The sequence below is a fragment of the Nesoenas mayeri genome (genome assembly GCF_963082525.1).
Source record: "Nesoenas mayeri genome assembly, chromosome: 25".
Lineage (NCBI taxonomy): Eukaryota > Metazoa > Chordata > Aves > Columbiformes > Columbidae > Nesoenas > Nesoenas mayeri.
In genome coordinates, this window is record NC_137549.1 from 1,691,069 (window position 1) to 1,712,255 (window position 21,187).

Here is a 21,187-nt window from a genome sequence, read left to right on the forward strand (position 1 = left end):
GATGCACGTTGCTTCACATCCCAAGTGGACTTTTTACTCCTATTTAAGGCCAAAACCTGCTAAAGGCTGAGAGTGGAAGAGGTCTGTGGTGCACCAGGACAGGGGTCTTGCTGGGGCTCTAGCGCCCGCTGTGCGCTCTCCTGCTGCCTCTTCTCTTCCCCTTATGTCCCACCAACGTTTTTCCCAGTTTGCTCCTTTTCCTTGTGCTGTTTCCACGTCCTGCTCTTGCTTTCTGTTTCTTCTGGCTGTGCAAACTAACAGAAGTAGCGCTGCTGCGTCTAAACGTTGCACATTGCTTGTTCTGACTGTGGTGTTGCAATCCCAGCAATTTATTTTGCACTCAGGTGTGTTTTGTTTGTTTTTTTTCAAGTCCAAATAGCAGTGGAGTGTGGGAGCGGGGATCAGCGTGGCCTTTGCACTGTCAGTGGTATGTGGAGGAAGGTGATAGCTGGTGCAGCTCACCGGCATTTCAAGAAAGGATGCAATGTGGTCTTTGAAATAAAGATGTTGCTTTCTTACCCTCTGCTGCACCCCCAAGTCTGTGCAACCGTGGATGTAAGAGAATGGTTCTTGTGTGAAAGAAATGGCTGGTTGGAGGTTCTCCTGCCCCTCTGCTCTGCCCTGGGGAGACCACACCTGAAATCTTGTGTCCAGTTGTGGCCCCTCAGTTCCAGCAGGACAGGGAACTGCTGCAGAGAGTCCAGCGCAGCCACCAAGATGCTGCAGGGAGTGGAGCATCTCCCGTGTGAGGAAAGGCTGAGGGAGCTGGGGCTCTGGAGCTGGACAAGAGGACACTGAGGGGGGACTCATTCTTGAGGATCAATATGGAAAGGGGCAGTGTCAGGAGGATGGAGCCAGGCTCTTCTGGTGACAACCAGTGACAGGACAAGGGGCAGTGGGTGCAAACTGGAACATAGGAGGTTCCACTTAAAGATGAGAAGCAACTTGTTGGGGGTGAGGGTGGCAGAGCCTGGCCCAGGCTGCCCAGGGGGTTGTGGAGTCTCCTTCTGTGCAGACATTCCAACCCGCCTGGACACCTTCCTGTGTAACCTCATCTGGGTGTTCCTGCTCCATGGGGGGATTGCACTGGATGAGCTTTCCAAGGCCCTTCCAACCCCTGACACTGTGGTTCTGTGAAGGTGGGAAAGAATTGAGATGCTAGCAAGGGGTATTTTATTCCTAAGTGATCTTGATGAGCAGCAACCACTGCAGAGATGTGCTGAATTGCTGAGCATAATTAACATTTGAGGTTTTCCAGGGAGCCCAAGACGTCCCCGTTCTGGGGCTGGCAGATGTGGCACAGCCCTTCTAGGAAATCTGTGCCTTGGATGTCACCTGGGATGCTCCTGGACCTCAGATGGCACTAGACACTTGAGTTTAGAGAACTGAACATTACTGGAAATGGCTGCAAGTTAAAATAACGATTGCAGTTCAGCGTGCAGGGATGCAGGTGAAGAACAACAGTCTGGGATTTACAAACGTGTTGGAAAAGAGAGGTCTCAGGCATGTGGCAGCGATGAAGAAGAGTCTCTGCAAACATGCCTGGTGTGCACACACCTTGACAAGTGCAGCGCTGGTCCCTGCGGATCCAAAAGGATGTTTTAGAAATGCAGGAGGTAGTGGGAGGGATAGGGAAGGGGATCAGAAAGGTGGCTGTGATTCTGCCGAAGGCAGGACTGAATAGGCCAGGACTAAAGGTGACTGAGCAGGCTGTGGGGGGGGTCTGTAAATCTGGGGGGTGTGGAAACATTGTCCTTTACGAGACAAGAATTAGGGACCGGCGCACAAAACATCAAATGAGAGGTTTGAAGTGAAAAGGATTTGGTTCTTTGTGCAGCCAGCGGGATTCCTCGCTACAGGAGGGCGCCAGGTGTTCTGAGCTTACGTAGGTGCAAAAAATATTAGTCCATGATGGAAATTTGTGACATGAATATCAGCTGAGACACCCGAGCTGATGGTTACTGGAGCAGGAGCCACAGTCAGCAGCACCAGTTAGAGGTGAAGGGAACATCTTGGGAACAAATGAGTGTTTGAGTGCGAAGGTCGCAGGTGTCTCTGAAAGCGTTTGATACTTCCCTCGATAAGCATCTCTGGTTCTGTGAGGTCCAAAGAGAGCAGATCTTGAGCATCATCAAAGAGATGTGATTCTGCAGGTGAAACTTCCAGCTGAGGACGGGCTGAGGAGTGGTGGTTGTGGCAGCACCGAGGCGTTTCTGCGGGCAGCGCGGCCCGAGCGCTGCGGTACCTCTGGGCTGTGCGGATGGGACGCTGAGTTCCTGCGCTGGTGGGCAGGGGTTTGTGTGCCGAGAGCTTCGTCTGGCTGATTGCTCACCCTGAAATGTTGTGTCCTTGGGGAGCTGAGATTTCAGGGTCATTTGAGCCATGTCTGTAGTTATCGCTGCTCCTTATGCAGTTCCTGCTAAATCCAGGGTGCAGAGCAGGGATGGGGTGAGAGCGGGTCCGCAACCTGATAATCGTGACTACGATTGCAAACCTCCTGAGTGGCTCTGGGTGGCCGGGGACATGCTGTGCCTGGCATGGATCATCCAGCTTCGCTTTGGCCTTCTGGATCTGCATTGATGCTTCAGGGTTGGTGTCGGGGCTGGTGGCAGTGTCCCTGCCCGCTGTGTGCGGAGCTGGACACCGGGACACGTGTGCTGTGCTCCCTTCTGTGGCCCTGGGCTGGCCAGGCTGGCACACCAGCTTCCCTTGGGTGAAGTGTAGGGGAGAGGGACCTGGGGGTCCTGGGGACAGCAGGGTGACCAAGCCAGCACTGGGCCCTTGTGGCCAGGAAGCCAATGGGACCTGGGGTGGGTTAGAAGGGGGTGGTCAGTAGGTCAGAGAGGTTCTCCTGCCCCTCTACTCTGCCCTGGGGAGACCACACCTGGAATCTTGTGTCCAGTTGTGGCCCCTCAGTTCCAGCAGGACAGGGAACTGCTGCAGAGAGTCCAGCGCAGCCACCAAGATGCTGCAGGGAGTGGAGCATCTCCCGTGTGAGGAAAGGCTGAGGGAGCTGGGGCTCTGGAGCTGGACAAGAGGACACTGAGGGGGGACTCATTCCTGGGGATCAAGATGGAAAGGGGGAGTGTCAGGAGGATGGAGCCAGGCTCTTCTGGTGACAACCAGGGACAGGACAAGGGGCACTGGGTGCGAACTGGAACACAGGAGGTTCCACTGAAATTTGAGAAGCAACTTGTTGGGGGTGCGGGTGGCAGAGCCTGGCCCAGGCTGCCCAGGGGGGTTGTGGAGTCTCCTTCTGTGCAGACATTCCAACCCGCCTGGACACCTTCCTGTGTAACCTCATCTGGGTGTTCCTGCTCCATGGGGGGATTGCACTGGATGAGCTTTCCAGGTCCCTTCAACCCCTGACATTCTGGAATTCTGTGAAGTGTTGCCCAGCGACCTGACTTCCAGATTTTACAGACCTAAAACATCCCTGGCTCCTCCGCGCTCCCTGACATGGGTGCTCCATCACGCACCGGTGCTTGCTGGGGCCAGACCAGGTTCTCCGCTATGGCTGTATCGTTCTACCTGCTCTGACCCTGATTTCGTTCTCTTTGTCTGCCTCTCTAGTGACGGTCCCATCTGTCGAATCTGTCATGAAGGTGGAAATGGGGAGGGACTGCTTTCCCCATGTGACTGCACAGGAACACTGGGCACCGTGCACAAGAGCTGCCTGGAAAAATGGTTATCCTCCTCCAACACAAGTTACTGTGAGCTCTGCCACACAGAATTTGTTGTAGAGAGAAGACCGAGGCCTTTGACAGAGGTACCGCTTTCTTCCTTACTGTTTGACAAAAAATGACTGATTTGCCATGCTGTCCGTGTGGTTCTTGCTGCCTCCTCCTCGCAGTACCTGAGCGCTCACAACAATTTGTTTAGAGAGATCAAGTCTCTTATCAGACCGTGTGATGTAGCTGCAAAAACGCAGTAGTGATGGCTGGGGCATCTCTGACCTGTGAACCTACCAGCAGGCTGTGGGCCTGCGGAAAACATTGCGCTTGTCAATAGACTTTAATGAGTATTGAAACACAGCGGTCACCACATGGCCATCTGATCTGTGAAGCTCTCAGAACTGTTATTTTAGTTTTAATCTTATCTCCGTCTTGCATTAGTGCAGCTCTCTTGCATGTGACCTCTTTGTGTTCCGCTCTGAAAGTGCGATGTGGCGATTGCTGATGCTGTTCATACAAGACCCGTCTTTCCTTGACCGATACTGGCGTGTGCCTCAGAGCCTCTGGCCTTGCTCCTTTGGGCCTCTGTCCTGTGTTTCCCAGTGGAAGGAGGATGCAGGACATGGCTCAGCTGGTCCTTCTGTTCCTCTTGGCATTGACCGTCAGCCTCCCAGAGCTGGAAGGTACAATCCAGGCTCTGCTTGGTAGGTTGGTTCTGTTTTGTTTGTATCATTATGGTCTCTTCATTCCCCTGTTTAGCCAGTCTGCTGTGCTCACGTTCTAGACTTCCTTTAGCCCTGAATTTCACAGCAGCTGCCTGTACCAAAGCCCTTTGCTTGTGAGGAACCAGGGCAGCTTGGCCCAGGCCGTCTTCCGACCTCAAGTGTTCATCCCCAAAGAGGAATAAGTAAATCAGCGAGTCACAGCACAAAAGGCTGTAACGGCTTGTTTTAGATGATGGTTTAATCTGCGTAAATACACGTGAGCTGTGTTGGCAGGTGAGCGAGCGATGTTGGTCTGGCTGCCGTTTCGGAGGGTGCTGCAGGACCAGGTAGGAGGGTGTTGCTGGCACACCCGAGGTCCAGGCTGCATGGGCTGAGCCGGATCCTGCGCAGTCAGGGCTGAGTCCTGCATGCTCAGCCAGGTCCTGCCCTGTGCCCATTCAGATGCCATTCACTGTCCATGACACTGCAGCCGGGCTCTTCCCAGCGTCAGCTTGTGCTGGGGTGCACATGTGTGTTCATTACACAACCTGCAGCTGCAGAGAGGCATCAGTCTGCAGGTGGGGCTTTACAGTCCGCAATTTTGGGAGCCTCCCAGTCCTGCAGCCCTGAGCAATGAGAGAAGCGGGAAAGTGTCATTTGGAGCCGCCTCTGCACATACTCCACTTTGCACCTTGTCCCTGCAGGGTTTTCATCGCTTGCTGTGTGTGGACTATGGCACAGAGCTCTGGGTTTTGTTTCAAAAGTTGCTTTTTTGGGAAGCTGGAGTTAATTCTTGTATGTAACCGCAACTGCTCTTGTGTGCTCTCTCCTTCCCCTTGCTCTGTCGTTTAGATTAAACCAAGTTACAGCTGGAATGCCAAGTTTCTTCTCCCATCTCTGTTTCCATTCCCTTCAATTCTAGAAGTTTTTCTTTCCCTTCCCAGCTCCCTGTGGAAAGGGCACCTGTCCCTCCTCATCCCATCTCTGGGTGCCCAGTGAGCCTTGGGTGGGAGAAGAGCCCCCAAGCGGGGAAGCATCCAAGCTCCTGTTTGTACAATTGATATTCAGGTTTAATGCTTGTTTAATTTACAACTGACTGTCAGTGACTTGTCAGCCCCAGACAGGAGGAGGCTTTAGATTGCAGCGCTGAACCAAACATGTATTTAGCAAAGCGATTTCGAAGAGCATTACGTCAGCGGTTGGTGCTGTCTGAATCTTATCGCTTTTCCCCCAGCTGCTACAACATAGAAAATGGCTCTTTGACCAAAACCTCTCAAACGGTTGTTTCAGGGGTTGAAAACCAGTGCTTTAAACATTTCGAGGGCGCACTGCAGGCAAGCCCAGAACAGTGAGCTTGGAGGGCTCGTGTGGGCCAACATCTCGAGTGCACGTTTCAGATGGTTTAGCTTAAGAACCAGTAAAGTATTCATGCTTGGAAACAAACATATGAAGTGCATTTAGCCATAGTTCACAGATGCTGTAGCACCTCGTAACAAGTACAGGCTTAGAAAACTGCGTGCTTGAATAAAAGCTCCAAGACTGGGTGTATTGGAGGAGTTTCTGCTCTGATGCTGGGTCTGTCCCTCATGGGGACGGTGCGATGGGGTGGCCGTGGATCCTCTGTGCCGTCTTGTTCGTGCTCCGGGGTGGATGAGTGGGCAGCCTGGGACAATCAAGTTTTAATTCCTCTTGAAATCTGTGATGAGCGTCTCTGAACTGACGCCTGTAGGGTGTGGTGACCAACAGCCAGACCCTGAGGGTGACGGGTGGCAGATTTAATGAGCCTCAAAGGCAAGAGAAGTACCGCTGTGTTTCCAGAGAGGAACAGACCCCTCAAGCTGTCAAAGGCTTTGGGGTGTGAATGGTTTGTTACTTGTCATGTCTGTGAGCCCAGTGAAGGGGCTGATGTGTCCTGTTCTGGTGTCCCCTGTGTCTGCCAGGGGAGCAGATCTCATGAAGCGCCGTTAGTTTGGAGGCCAATAAGCACTCGATTAGAAGTCACCATTGATCTGGTGAGCGGCCCCAGCGTGGAGCAGAGCCCGGCGTGCAGCTCATCAGTGTCACACAGCCCTGGAGCAGCTCCCTCGCCTGCGGTTCTGCGGCAGCAGCTTTTCCCTCGCTCCAGGAGCAGCCCGGGGTCTGGTTTAATTAAAAATCAGGTAACGACCTGCTCTTGTGCTTCCCTGGGACCGCTGCAATGGAGAGCTGTGAGCTCGGTGCCAGCGCGGTCTGGGGCAGACATCCCGGAGCGCAAGTTCTCATTTTCCTTGGGAGCTGTTAGAACGGCTCTGGGTTCCTGTGCTGCTGAACCTGTGCTCATCAGAGGCGGTGACGACGCGTGTGCTTCGCCAGGTGACGTTTGCTTGGGCTTCTTGCTCACGTAGAGGCCAACTTAGAGACCTTGGCTGCTCTCAGCAGCGTGTCTGCATTAGCAGAGCCTCTGCTCTTAGTGCAAAGCCCTCCTGAAAGAGCTGATAACTGCTTCGCCACCACGTTCCATTAATACCCTCGGACCGCAGGCTCGTGTAATCTCGTCCCCACACCAGATTGGGCCGAAACTCTTCACCAAATACTTTTAGGAAGTGGTGTCTCCAAGTTGTTCGTGTGTTTCTGAGAAGAGGCTGCTTAGTCATTTAAAAATGACACGGTTCCCTCAGCCTTCTTATCTGAGAAATTCTCCGCTCCTTTGTTGCAGGGCGGCGTGGGGAGTTTTGAAACGCTGGGGGAAGTGATGCTCACGTGTGAGAGTGAGCTCAGTAGCTTCTGGTCACCAAGTAACATTGGGAAGTCACAATAGAAATTAGTGGGAATAAATTGGATGGAGACAAGGACTGGGAATGACACGGGAGTGTGTTTTGTGGTGTTGGTGAAAGGGTGTGTGAGGCCACCCAGGTGTCCTCGCTCTCTTCTGCTGTCCTGTGGCCACCATGAGATGAGGACAAGGTGACACTGCTGCTGTTTGTCCTTGCAGGAGGACACAAGCCGCTCTTTCTGTCTGCTGCGTCCTGCCCTTGCAGCCTGGGGACACTCGGAGCTGCTGTGGTGGCTGCGGGGGATGCTGATGGGCCATCAGCTGTGGAGAACAGCTGCATCGCTGCTGAGGTTTTGATTGCGGAGTGACATTTATTGTGGCAGATGTATTGTTAGCCCCCTCTTCCCCCTTCCCACTAAGGACAGGTGACTGGGAGGGAAAGGAGGACGGAGAGAAGAAAGTTGGAAAAATTAAAAGTGTTTTACTAATGCTACTGATAAAAATAGAGGAAATAATACAAAATATACAAAACCAATCTTGAAAGTCTCAGCAACTGCAGAGCCGGCACCCGAAGTCCTGGACTGGACTCTGCAGCCAACCGGAGCTGGATTCAGTCTGTCACTGGCCTCAGTTCGCAGGGACGACTCGCAAGGTCCTCTCCTAATGTCGCCATAAGGAAAGAGGGACGAGATCTTCGTGATCTCCCACTTTTATATGAAGTATCACATGAATGGGATGTTATACTCAGTTGGTCAGTTTTTGGTCACCTGTTTCTCGCTGCCCCTCTCGTGAGATGTTCATCCGTCCTCATCAATGACCTTGCCTACCATTGCTACGTCTACCAAACCATGTATCTGGCTTTCAGGAAAATGCAGCTAATATGAAAGCTTTAGCTGAGAGGCAGATTCACTAAAAGAGAAACCCATTTCTAACAAAAGCAGGACAGTCTGGGAGGAGCATTGAGGAGAGGGGCCGAGAGCCGACCGGGGGCTGGCGGAGCCGTCCAGGCCATGCGGGGGGAAGCAGCGCGCTCGAGTCGCAATGCTTCTGCGGAAGCTGCAGAAAGCTCTTGGAAGTCAGGAAATACCCAACTCAAATCGCCTTAGTTTTTAATTCAGCACTCTCATTACCATGTGGTCTCTGTGTGGTCACTGGCTGCGTTTTCCAGGAGCGGCGATGGGTGCGCACTGGTGGATTCTGTTCGTCCCGCGGTGCTGGGGGCTCTGTGCTCTTGTATCCTGCTCACAGACACATTCATTTCCCCGTGGGCTCCTCTGCTGTGTTTCTAGCTGCGATATCTGAGCGCTTACAAACCGTAATTTAATTTTGCAGCTTCCTTTAGGGAGAGAATTTTGTGATAGAATTAGATTTTTGTTTTCTTTAAGCAGCCATTTATTGATGTTGTGGTCTGTTCAATGTAAAAATAGCAGCAGTGTTGGTTCCCAGACGTGCCTGATCTCTGAACCGGGACCGGGGGCCGTCTGAGCCGCCCGGGTGCGGGGCAGACGCTCCTGCTCTTCAGCTTGCTTCGGTTATTTTTTAACTGAGAAGTTGGTTGAAAGCTGAAAAAAACCCAAACCAAACACAAAAGGCTTTTGTTAACTGTAGGGCTGTGGGATTGATGGGCTGAGTGTGGTTTTGGGGCACGTTTTGAAGCACAGCAGGTGAGGATGGGGAGTTGATGCGGTCGCGGTGCCGGGAGGGGCTGCAGCGGAGGTGCCGGCGCCGGGAAGGGACAGAACAGCTTCTGCTTTGCTTTCTGAAAGGGTCTCTGGCACAGGAGGGTCGTGGGCTGGGGCTCTGCAGTGAGAGTGTGTCCCCAGCAGGAACGAGGTGGCCAAACCTTGGACAGGGATGGTTTTCCAGTCCTTGACTTCCCTACGTCGGTTAGTTTAATGTGCTTCTGTATGTGATCTGAATCTGGGAGACACCAACAGGCATGGCTGGCGTAGTCAAAACATGCAAAATACATTCCTGTGTTACCTGGAAGACTGCAGCAGTGTTTAGATGAAATGTTTGAACCCCGAGTTGCAGTGCACACAGCTTTCCTGGAACAGGCGGCGCCTGCTTTGTTCCAATAACGTTAAGCACAGAAAATGCAGAGTTACTGCCCAAGATCCATCTTCATAGAATCACAGAATGTCCTGAGCTGGAAGGACCCACAGGATCATCGGTTCCAACTGCTGTCCCTGCACAGGACACCCCACAGGTCACCCCGTGTGTCTGAGGACGGTGTCCAGTCTCTTGTTGAACACTGTCAGGTTGGGCCGTGACACCTCCCTGGGAGCCTGTTCAGTGTCCAGCACCTCTGGGGAAGAACCTTTTCCTCATGTCCCACTGCCCCTCCCTGGCACATCTGCTGCCGTTCCCTGGGCTCTGTCACTGGAAACATCTGTGTTTTTCCTGTCCAGATCATTGCTCTGACCAGCTCTTTCTCCCGGGCCATGGGTTGTCACACAGTTCCCTGGGCATGGTTGCGTTTATTTGTCTGACCTTTTAACACCTTAAATTCACCTCAGCCGAAGCTTGTTCTTTAGAGTCCTATGGAGAGAAGGAAATGCCTCTTGTGATCCATTAATTCGTGCTTCTTTAGACTCCTGGGCTAGATGGGTCAGCTTGTCTGGAGCCTTTTTCTGGTTCTTGGAGAACTGAGCTAAGTGCTGTTACAGGCACCTCATTGTACGAGTCTAAATATCCCCCGTTAGTGTTCTCCCTTCCATGTAAACACCTTTCTTTGATCTACAGCTAAATCCATCACAAACCTATTGCTCTCCTTGCTGAAGGTGCTTTGTCCTCTAGGATTTGGGGCAGAAATGGATGGATCGAGACCTTTGGTGCCTTGTTGGATGTGTCGTGTATTTCTAGAAGGTGTTAGCAAGGCTGTGGCTTCGCGTTTGCAGCCACAAGCAGGTTCAGCCCTGCTGGGCACACGGGTCGGTCTGTATTTCATGTACCCGAGCCCACTCCTGCCCCTTTGCCCTATTTGCTTTCCCACCTAAAGTATTTCCACCACCGGTTTGTTTTGTGTGTTTTGCTGTGGCCCACACGCTGATTTCCCTTTTCAGTTCATTAACCCCTTGTAAAGTGTTTTAGCTTGGACCTGTTGTTAATTTTGTGCCCTCTGAGTGTTTGTGAAGAGAAACAGCACCTCAGAGACCCCCATTTCAGACCCTCTGCCCATGCTGTGACTCAGTTTCCCATCTCCTTTGGCCGGTCCTGTGCCGAGCAGCCAAGGTCTCTACGTGGAAACGTCCGCAGCTGTTTAATCCCAGGAAATGTCAGCCCGTGGAAAAGAGGAAGGGTGTATTTTTGTCCACACTTCTTGTAAATCCCGAGGAGAGGAACCTCAGGGTTACAGGACTCGGCTCCGAGAGTGGGTTTGAATTTCTGGTGCTGAGGCCAAGGCTCCGGCTTTGCTAAAATTACCAGGACGTCGAAAGCCAACATATCCTGGTGGTAAAAGCTAATGAGTGTTATGCATGACTTGTTCCTAATGCTTCTCTAAGCATTTAATACCTTAGTATATACCTTTTATATACTAAAGCAAAACTCACTCAAAACAGCTGATCATTCCAAACCAGGAATGGATCAGTCACCACTGGAGTGGTTTAGCCACACTGTTTGGTCCCGTGTTTCTGTCCTTGCAAGCGGGTCTCATGATGGAGCCCCAAGAAAGTTCTGCTTCCTTGTCTCCAATGCTGGTGCTTTTCTGCAATATGTGTGTTAACATTCTTTGTTTAGAAATGAGAGCTTTAGTAGTGTCTGTGTGTCCCCATGCCTCCGCAAAACAGCTCTTTCCAAGGGCACTATGCAGGACACTGCCAGGTTTTTGCTCCTACTGTTGTTCGTTGTCTTTTATTATGCAATTTTGATTAAAAGATGCATATTTGTCACTGTCCGCTAATACTTTCTGGTCACTGAAACTGGACGTTTTATATAGGTCAATGGTTTTCTTTTTGTCTCATAAGGAAAGTACAACTTCCAAACGCCACCGTCGCCCGCAGCAAAGCGTGCTTCAAATTCTCAGATGTTCGCTTGGCTGTTCGGGTCCCGCTGGAGGACGGGACACGTCCTGTGGGTCTGCACGGGCAGCCCCTGCTCCTCTCACCCATCCCCGGCACCGCTGTACCACTAAAGTGATGTTTGCAGGGAGCAATACTGATATTCTTGTTGTTCCTGCTCGTGTTATTAGGCAAAGAAATTTTGCCTCCGGTCGCAGCGATCGCTGCCCCCCCCTCCAGTTCAGAGAACTGAGATGTGACACCGGCTCCCCACCCTTCCTCCAGCCTTATCTTCCTCGCTTTCCTCGAACTCCTCTGCCGTACTCACTGCACTGTTCTGTTTCCCGTCTGTGCTCCTCCCCAGCTCGTCTCTCTCCTTTCTCGGTGCCAGACTCCTCTATCGAGTGAAAACCAAATCACTTTTGGCCCCAGCTGAGTGCAGTTCCTTTCTCCCTTTGCATTTGCTCTTTTCCGATCCCAGCCTAGATCCTCTTGGTGTTTCTCTGTGCAGTCCCTGGCCCTGCTCTGTAACCTGGAATGGCCTCTTTGGGGCCAAAACTGGAAATAGTCCCTCCCTGTGCTCTTGGCACTGCCCAGTGCTGGTCTCTTCCCTACACGTCCATCTTCACCGCTTTGTGCAGCCGTCTCTGTGCCCCGAGGATCTCGAGTATCTTGTACCAGTGGGGTTTCTCTGGGGTGCAGCTGCTGCTGGTGCCGTCATCTCATATTTGCAGCATTTCCCGTGGTGACACCAACCACAGAGGCACCTGCTGCTGTGCGCGAAGTGTCCTGGTGGCCTGCAGGGCTGCCTGGGTCCGTTCCTCTCCTGTCCCCCATTTCTAGCACTTCTGCGGCTCTTGGATCAGCCCCGTGCCCAGTGCATCCTCGTGGCTGGAGCTGGGCTGGGCGCATGGGGAATGTTCTTGTGCCCCTGCCAGGTGAGATTCAGGAACATGAAGCTGCTGAAGGTTTGGAGGGGAAGCCGGATGAGCAGCGGCTGCAGTCCCTGGGTTTGCTCAGCTGGAGCAGAGCAGCCTGAGGGCAGAGCCCATGGGCTGCAGGTTCCTCAGCAGGAGCAGGAGGGGCAGGGTGAGCTCTGCTCTGTGACAGTGACAGAGCCCAGGGAACGGCAGCAGATGTGCCAGGGAGGGGCAGTGGGACATGAGGAAAAGGTTCTTCCCCAGAGGTGCTGGACACTGAACAGGCTCCCAGGGAGGTGTCACGGCCCAACCTGACAGTGTTCAAGAAGAGACTGGACACCGTCCTCAGACACACGGGGTGACCTGTGGGGTGTCCTGTGCAGGGACAGCAGTTGGAACCAATGATCCTGTGGGTCCTTCCAGCTCAGGACATTGTGATTCTATGATTCAGGTTGTTGGGGTTTGCTCTGCAGCGTTTAGCTGCCTGCTTGCAGGGTGAGGGGTGTTTCTGGATCTTGGCTCCTTGAACTCTGGGTGCTCTGTTGGGAAACATCCCCCCGAATCTTGGTAATGGAAATGGGACCATCCTGCTGGGGCTGCCCATGGGGCTTGGTGGCCTGCAAGGAGATTTGGGTGGATGCCCAGAGATGGGATGTGATAGTTCCTCTTCTGAAGCTGCATTTTTTGCTTTGACACGTTCCCTGGGGCAGGGACAGGGCTGATCGTGCTGCTGGGAATCCAGGTCATGTTTTCCTGCCTGGCTGACATAGCCAGGCCCCCAGTCAACAGCGAATGGAAAATCTACAGGCGCCTGAGCAGCCACAGGGTAACGATTTGGTGGCCAGAAAGGACACGGGATGTTTTGTAACTCATCTGGCTTTGCACAGCCAAACACCCCCGTAGCTGCTGCGCCTTGCGTCACACCAGAGCTGTGAAACACATGGGGATGTTGTGACAGGGTCAGAGACTGGCAGGTTGCGCTGGTCCTGAGTGGGGCTCAGCAGAGAGTGGTCGGGTGGGAGACTGAGCACGTGCTGACCGGAGGTGCTGGTGCCACCGGTGCTGGTCCCGCTTGGCATGGCGCAGCTGCTGGCTGCACATGAGCACTGTGTGCGCTGTGGTTCATGGAACCGGGCTGGTAGCTCACAGCCACGTGCGTTTTGCAGCACAGGGTAGGTGGGCTGCAAAAATCAATGAAAGCTTATTCCAAAACACCCATTGGAGGACTGGGCAGAGCAGAACCTGGTGAAGAGGAAGAGTGTGAGCAGCAGGTCAGGGAGGTTCATCCTCCCCCTCTGCTCTGCCCTGGTGAGGCCACATCTGCAGAACTGGCACCAGTTCTGGGCTCCCGAGTTTAAGAAGGACAAGGAATGACTGGAGGGAGTCCAGCAGAGAGTGACAAAGATGCTGAGGGGTCTGGAGCATCTTTGTGATGAGGAGACACTGAGAGAGCTGGGGCTGTTGAGCTGGGGAAGAGAAGCTGAGAGGGATCTGATCAATGGATCAGTATCTCAGGGTGGGTGTCAGAGGATGGACCAGACTCTGTTCAGTGGTGCCCAATGCCAGGGTGAGGGGCAACGGGCACAGACTGCAACACAGGAGGCTCCATGTGAACATGAGCAGAAACTTGTTTGCTGGGAGGTGCCAGAGCCTGGCCCAGGCTGCCCAGAGCGGGTGTGGAGTCTCCTGCTCTGAGACATTCAGACCCCCTGGACCCCCCTGTGTGATCTGCTCTGTGACCCTGCATGAGCAGGTGGGGCTGGGGATCTGCAGAGCTCCTGCAACCCAACCAGCCTGGGGTTCTGTGATTTATGACCCCGCAGCAGGACTGCACGGTGCTGAGCGCTGCTGGGACTGTCCGTCATTGGTCCCTTCCCCTTGGTCCAAGCAGCAGAACGCAGCCCAGCGCCGAGATGTGGAGCAGCAGGTGCTGGGATGGACTGTCTGGAGACTCCTCTGTTGTACCCTGGGCTCTGCTCTTGGCTTACGGAGGAGCTGATGATGTCCTGGTGCCTTTTTCTGCACATCCTCCTCCTGCTTTCCATCACACGAGGCTCACCCTGGTTTCATGGGCACTGCAACACCCACAAATCAGATCCTCATCATCCCATAGCCCTGCTGTGGGTCTGAGAAATGAGCTCCCTTCCTCAGCCCTGCTGATCCCAGTAAAAAGAACATCTGGGAACGCCTCAGGATCGTGCTGGAGGACAGAGAAATGTGGTTGTACCCAGAAGAAGTTCTTGTTGCACAAGCAGCGGTTGTTCCCAGCAGGGCGGGCAGTGAACAGCTGCTTCTGCCCCTTCCCTTTAGTCTCGCACACAAACAGCATGGAAGCAATCGCTTTGGACTTGGGCTGGAAGAAGACCAAGTTGTGCTTTTGTTGCTTTTCCATGTTTACTTGCTAATTTTCCCTACAAAAATTGTTTAATCTGACCGTCCCCTTCTTGGATTGTTTGCAAGGTTAATTTTAAGTCGCAGATGCACTAATGGGCTGCTGCGCCAGAAACCCTGCGCCCTTAGGGTGCCTTATTGCATCCTTTTTTTACTGTGTCAGTGCCTATTGGCAAAATAAATCAACTGCTTCAAAATGAAATTAATTTGCTTCCTGCCTCTACATGTTTGGCTCCCATCTTAGTGAGGAAGGAGGAGTTTCAAAGGTCACAAGGAATATAAATAGAATAAGATGCAGTAAAATACCTATCTGCCTTCAGCCCCAGAGATTTTTGTTTTACGAGGGTCAGAAGTGACCCAAGATGTTGTTGGATAGGGGATGGGGGTCCTGGGCTTGCTGCCAGAGGGGTGTTGGTCTAGTTGGGTGATTTGGTGTTCAGCAGGGGCTGTGCAGCTGGGACAACCGGGCGTTCGGGTGACGCAGCTGCCCATTTGCTGTTTTAGGAGCAGCTTGACTGCGGCCATGGGTTCCGTCCGCCCTGGCTCCCTCTCGGGGCTGCTCCAGCTGTGTGTGGTCCTTATCTGCCCCACGCAGCTCATCACTAATCTCCTCCGGAGCTGCACGAGGGGTGACTTGCAGGTCTGCCCCCTTCTCCCAGCTCCTCCTGTCCAAACCACACGTGGCACTGCTCTCAAGTTTCCTTTTGGCTGTCTGACCATCGCGTTGTGTTCAGAATGGCTTTAAAAATGCTTCTTGCTTGTCCTCTGTTACTGGAGGAGCTTTACTCAGTCCCCAGATCTGTTTGTGCTCTTCGGTTCCCATCTTGCTCTCTGGCTCCGCTTGTTCTTGCGCTCTTTGGATCTCTCAGATGCTTCAGGTCACATCCCGCAAATATCTTGCCCTCCCAGCTGAAATTCCTGGCCAGGCTTGCACCCATTGCTGCAGCATCGTCTCCTCCATGCTGGGCCAGCTCCGTGTCCCACCGCGGTGCCTGCAGAGCTGCTCCCGTGGCTCCAGCCACGTTGCTGTCCCTTGCTTGGATTTGCCATCTCCCCCTTCTCTTTCCCATTCAACAGCACTTGTGGGCACTCCTCGTCCTGCCCTCACTCCTCTGCTCTACGGCCCTTACGTTACATTCTCTCCGTAGTTAAATCTGCACCAATTGTGGGCGCCCTTCCCCGCTCCCCTTCTGGGACAGCACTTTCTGCTTGACTTTCTGGGCAGCCGCATCCTCAGGTTACCTGTGCTCTGTTTTGACTGGTGTGGCCTCAATGATTTCCTCCGTACCTGCCACCACCCCTTCTGTACTGCTGTTTAAACTGTGGTTTCCCCTCCAGGGAAGGAGCTTTGTTTGCAGAGTCCCCAGACAGGTCCCTTTTTGTGGTGCCACTTGTTCCCAGTCTGGCCACAGGACATGCCCGGCTGCCTTGGGGACATTCCCTCCCCTGTGCCAACTGGGCCTTTTTAATCATTTTCTCCAATTTTTGAGGAAAAAACAATCCTAAATGAGACCAGTCATCCTTGTGCAGGAAAGAAGGAAGAATCCGTCAGCTCAAAATATAGAACTCCCAGTAAAAATGTGCTGTAAGAACGCTGGGTATCGGTAGGAACCACAGCCGCTTGCTGTTCTAAAAAAGGAAAGGAAAAGCTGAAAATAGCATAATCCCAGGAAAACTAGAACAATTGCTGTTGTCAAAGTCAAGTGTCTAAAATGGACCCATACTGGAAGCGAGTCAGGACTCCTAAAATGGGTGAATGTTTGGAGATGGCCTGTTGAGGGAAACCTGCCCGCAGCGAGCTGGGTTTGGAGCTGTGCGAGGGAAGCGCTTGCAAAGGGTTTACACAGAGCAAAGTGCTGCGGTGGAGGTGAGAAAGCAAACCTGAAATTGGGAGGAACACGGCAGAACGGGCTCTGTCCTGGTCCTGGCGGGTCCGACCGTGCCGTGGCCGCTGGATGGTCACCAGCGATGGGAAGGACTTTGGGACATTGCAGTGAGGACGGGGGAGTTTCCAGCACTTGTGTCCGCGATCGGGCCTCATCCCTTTGTGGTCACTTGTGATCCACTGAGATCTGGGGGAGAGCAGCGGGGGAGCTTCCTCTGTGTCCCTCCTCACTTTCTGCTTTCTCTTTGGAGATGGTCCAAGTCTTTGTGAGAAAGGTGCAGATTCGGGCACAGGTTGTTCTGTAAAAGCAAATGGGTTTATGTTACCGTCCTCTGCCAGGGCCACCAAACACGGGGATCCCTTGGCAGCTCTCCTGCTTTGTCTGCTCAGGTGCAAAACTTCCTGCTAGTCACTCTCTTTCCTTTTGCTTCTATTTTGTTTTCTCTCCAGTCTTGGATTCTTAGTTGCTGAAGTGATATTCTGTTTTCCTCTCTGTCATCATCTCAGTGAACACACAGGGTGCGTGGGTGTTGTGTTCCACACCGGTGGCCTGGGTTGAGTACCAGTCTTGTTCCAGCCCTGAGGAAACTCAGTACTGGGGCCAGTTCTGTTTAATCTCTTTATCAGTGATCTGGATGGGGGATCGAGTGCACCCTCTGAGTTCAGAGGTGACACCACGTTGGCTGCAGAGCTGATCTGCTGGAGGGCAGGAGGTTCTGCAGAGGGATCTGGATCGATGGGCTGGGGCCAATTGTCTGAGGTTCAACAAGGCCAAGTACCGGGTCCTGCACTTGGGTCACAGCAACCCCATGGACGCTGCAGGCTGGGGAGGAGCGGCTGGAAAGTGCCTGGAGGAAAAAGACCTGGGGGTGTCAAACATGACCCAGCGTGTGCCCAGGTGGCCAAAAAGGCCACCAGCATCCTGGCTGGTATCAGGAACAATGTGGCCAGCAGGACTGGAGAAGCAATTGTGCCACTGTGCTGGGCACTGGGGAGGCCAGACCTTGAATCCTGGGGTCAGTTTTGGGCCCCTCATCATAAGAAGGACATTGAGGGACTAGAGAGAGTGAAGAGAAGGGAACGGAGCTGGTGAGAGGCTGGAGCACAAGCGTGATGGAGCGGCTGAGGGACCTGGGGGTTCAGCTGGAGAACAGGAGCTGAGGGGAGACCTTGTGATCTCTGAACTGCCTGAAAGGAGCTTGGAGCCAGGGGGGTCGGGCTCTGCTCCCCAGGAACAAGCGCCAGGAGCAGAGGAAACGGCCTCAAGTTGCGCCAGGGGAGGTTGAGGTTGGATCTGGGAACAATTTCTTCCCCAAAGGGCTGTGGGGCATTGGAACAGGCTGCCCAGGGCAGTGCTGGAGTCACCATCCCTGGAGGGGTTCAAAAGGTGTTTAGAGGTTCTCAGGGACATGGGTCAGTGCCAGAGTTGGGTTATGGTTGGACTCGATGATCCTGAGGGTCTCTTCCAACCAAAGTGATTCTATGATTCTGTTCTATGATTCTATGAAGCACCAGACCCCTGAGAGTGCTCCCTCTGCAGAGCCGTCCTGTGCAGTCTCTCAGTGCACCTGGACTTCTCAGATTTGATTTAAGTCAGGACTGAAACTCTAAAATGCCACAATCCTCCAAAAGGAACCAGAGGGCTGGATTTGGGACAGCTGCCGACCCGATGCTCCAGTTTCCCACAGCCCCTGCACCAGCTACAGAGTCCTGGGTGTGTTTCTATTGAAGCTCAATCCAAGACCTGTCAGGTCTTTACTAAGCCAGGCTTTACTGAACCGACGGCTGCTGCCTGCTCCTCGCTACTCTGGTGAAGAGCCCGGGCAGCTCCTGTGTTTCCTACTGCCTTCCCCTGCACATATTCCTCGGTTGTCTCTTCCCTTGCTCTCACTGATTGTTAAAAATATACTTGACACTCTCTAGCTCTGTTTTTGTGGTGGTTCATGTGAGTTAAATGTACACACAAGATGCATACAGACTGCAGAGAGCACGTGAGAGCTTCTCGGCGCGGGCCCGTTTTGCCCGCACCGTGTGCTCTGCGTGCCGCTGGCTGATGTTATTTCTCCCTCCGTTCCTTCCCGCAGTGGCTGAAGGATCCTGGTCCCCGCAATGAGAAGAGGACCCTTTTCTGCGACATGGTGTGTTTCCTGTTCATCACCCCTCTGGCGGCGATCTCGGGCTGGCTGTGCTTGCGCGGAGCCCAGGATCACCTGCAGTTCAACAGCCGGCTGGAGGCCATCGGACTCATAGCACTAACTATAGCACTTTTCACAATCTACGTCCTTTGGACGCTGGTAAGTGTCTGCTGGCCAGGGCCCCGTTTCTGTTCAAAAGGGAGACCGAAGTCCTGGCTTGTGCTGCGTCCCTGCAGCCAGGGAAGGTTCAAATTGGATCTTGGGAACAATTTCTTCATGGAAAGGGTTGTGAAGCACTGGAACACACTGCCAAGGGCAGCAGTGGAGTCGCAATCCCTGGAGGTGTTTAAAAGATGTATAGGTGAGGCTCTTAGGGACATGATTTAGAGCTAGAGTTACATTATGGTTGGACCCAGTGATCTTAAGGGTCTCTTCCAACCAAAATGATTCTGTTCTATGATTCTGACTCCCATTGGGAGAAAACCTTGGGCTCTTTCTCTTGACCATCCATTTGATTATCTTCAAATGGGAGCTGCTAAAATTGTTGCTGAGAATGAGAAACCACTTCTGATCGTCTGCTTTCCAGACCAGCACGGGAGCCGTGTTCCCCAGGGTGTTGTGTACCCGACAGAGTCCCCAACCGTGCCCGGTGCTGGGACAGGCAGTGGCCCAGCTGTTGTGCCTGCTCTTCTTTTCAAGAAGAAACACAAACTTGGTACCTGAGTCATTTAGGGAAAAAAAAACAACTCTGGAAGATGTTTGACCTGTCAATAATCTTCATTATGTCCCCCCCAGCTTTGTGCTGCTCAGTGCTCAGACCGGCTGTTGGGGTTCTCTGTGGCCCACAACAATATTTTTCAGATGTCAGCAGCACGGAAGGGTGTGTGCCAGGAACACTGCAGCCCTGGGAGACCTCTGACTTTTCTCTCATACTGGGCTTTGGGACAGGAGTCTTGGTTCCAGCCGCCCTGGCCCGCGGCTGTGGGGCTGGGGGCACTGGGGGTCAGTGGGAACCCGCACTGGGTGTTGAACAGATCCATGCTAGGAGAGAGATCTTCCTGCAGATGCCTCGCTCTGCATCTTTGGACATGCTGAATTAGGCAGTCAGGAGCTTGCAGCTTGGGTCGAGTCCAGAAGAGCCGGAGAGCAAATGTGGATTTGCTGTGTAGCACATCTGTAGCACATCTGGGAGCCTCGGGAGTAGCTCCCTGCCCATCCGCTCCACAAGCCCATGAGGCTCCCAGACCGGGGACCTCCCTCTGTTTCCCACTCAGTTCTTTCAGGTTCTCTTGCCAAGAAGGACCCGTGTCCTGGTGCACCCAGCACAGCACGGCCAGCCGGGCAGGAGGGGACTGTCCCGCTCTGCTCTGCGCTGGGGCGGCCTCACCTGCAGCATTCACTGTGTCCCCAGGGCTGGGGACACGGGAGAAAAGGAGACAAAGCTACTGGAGAGTGTCCAGAGGAGGCTGCGAAGCTGGTGAAGGTTTGGAGGGGAAGCCGGATGAGCAGCGGCTGCAGTCCCTGGGTTTGCTCAGCTGGAGCAGAGCAGCCTGAGGGCAGAGCTCACGGGCTGCAGGTTCCTCAGCAGGAGCAGGAGGGGCAGGGTGAGCTCTGCTCTGTGACAGTGACAGAGCCCAGGGAACGGCAGCAGATGTGCCAGGGAGGGGCAGTGGGACATGAGGAAAAGGTTCTTCCCCAGAGGTGCTGGACACTGAACAGGCTCCCAGGGAGGTGTCACGGCCCAACCTGACAGTGTTCAACAAGAGACTGGACACCGTCCTCAGACACACGGGGTGACCTGTGGGGTGTCCTGTGCAGGGACAGCAGTTGGAACCAATGATCCTGTGGGTCCTTCCAGCTCAGGACATTCTATGTTACTAAGTGGATTTCTTGGTCTGGATTTTCATTTCGGCTTTTCTATTCAAATCCTTGTGTGCGCTCATGTCCTGTCTTTACCCTGTTCCTGCTGCTTGCTGGGAAGCACCATTTTGGAAAGGGAAGGAGAGCACTTTCTGGAGGAGGAAGAGTGGGACCCCCAAAAGCTGCCAGTTCAGAAACACCACAGCCCATTTCTCTGCCATCTCATACTCCAGTTTCTCGGAGCAGCAGCGTTCCCTGGGGTTTTAGGACATTCCTTGCACAGACTCGGGTGCCAGGGGGGTGAGTTGGTGCTGCGGCTTTATTCAAGCTTTGCACCATGAGCTCCTGTTCTCTGAAGACCGCGAGATGTATTCGCTTCTTATCAGCCAACAACCTTATTCCCACAGTTGTCCCTGTGCAAAAGGAAAAAGGGGGGTGCACAGATCAATAAGCCGGATCACCTCGATGCCGCGGCACAGCTCCATTTCTCGTAGTACATATCTGAGACCCAGCCAAAAGGAATAGGAATATTGGCCTTTCCTTGTCTGTTGTACTTCTGGTACTTCCCACTTGCCAGCCGAATGTTTCCTGTACTTTTAGAAAGTACAAAAGCTTGGTTTTGATGGTTGGCTGGCTGGACTTAATATTTCATTGTCTTCCTCACAATTTCTAGGAAAATAAATAGGAGGGAAATACGTGCTGGTTTCATTCCTTCCTCAAGAAGTTCTAGAAAAGTTTAATTTCAGAGCTAAGGAATCGTCAGGAGCTGTGAGAAAGTCTGTAGCAGTGATAGTGGTTGCACAAGGACACAGTGAGGAGCCCAGCCCGGGGGGAGACACAGCTCAGAGCTCAGCCTTGCAGGGTC

The 21,187-nt window shown here is 53.2% G+C and overlaps 1 protein-coding gene across 6 annotated transcripts in view; it reads left to right on the forward strand.

The window, feature by feature from the left end:
- The window catches only part of MARCHF2 (membrane associated ring-CH-type finger 2), a 47,541-nt gene that overhangs the window by 21,346 nt on the left and 5,008 nt on the right, over positions 1 to 21,187 (forward strand). For all 6 annotated transcript variants that reach the window (XM_080359103.1, XM_080359100.1, XM_080359102.1 and 3 more), the window contains 2 exons: positions 3,574 to 3,769; positions 18,412 to 18,621. In XM_080359103.1, the coding sequence (XP_080215229.1) occupies positions 3,574 to 3,769; positions 18,412 to 18,621 (406 nt within the window). The remainder of the gene's footprint in view (positions 1 to 3,573; positions 3,770 to 18,411; positions 18,622 to 21,187) is intronic.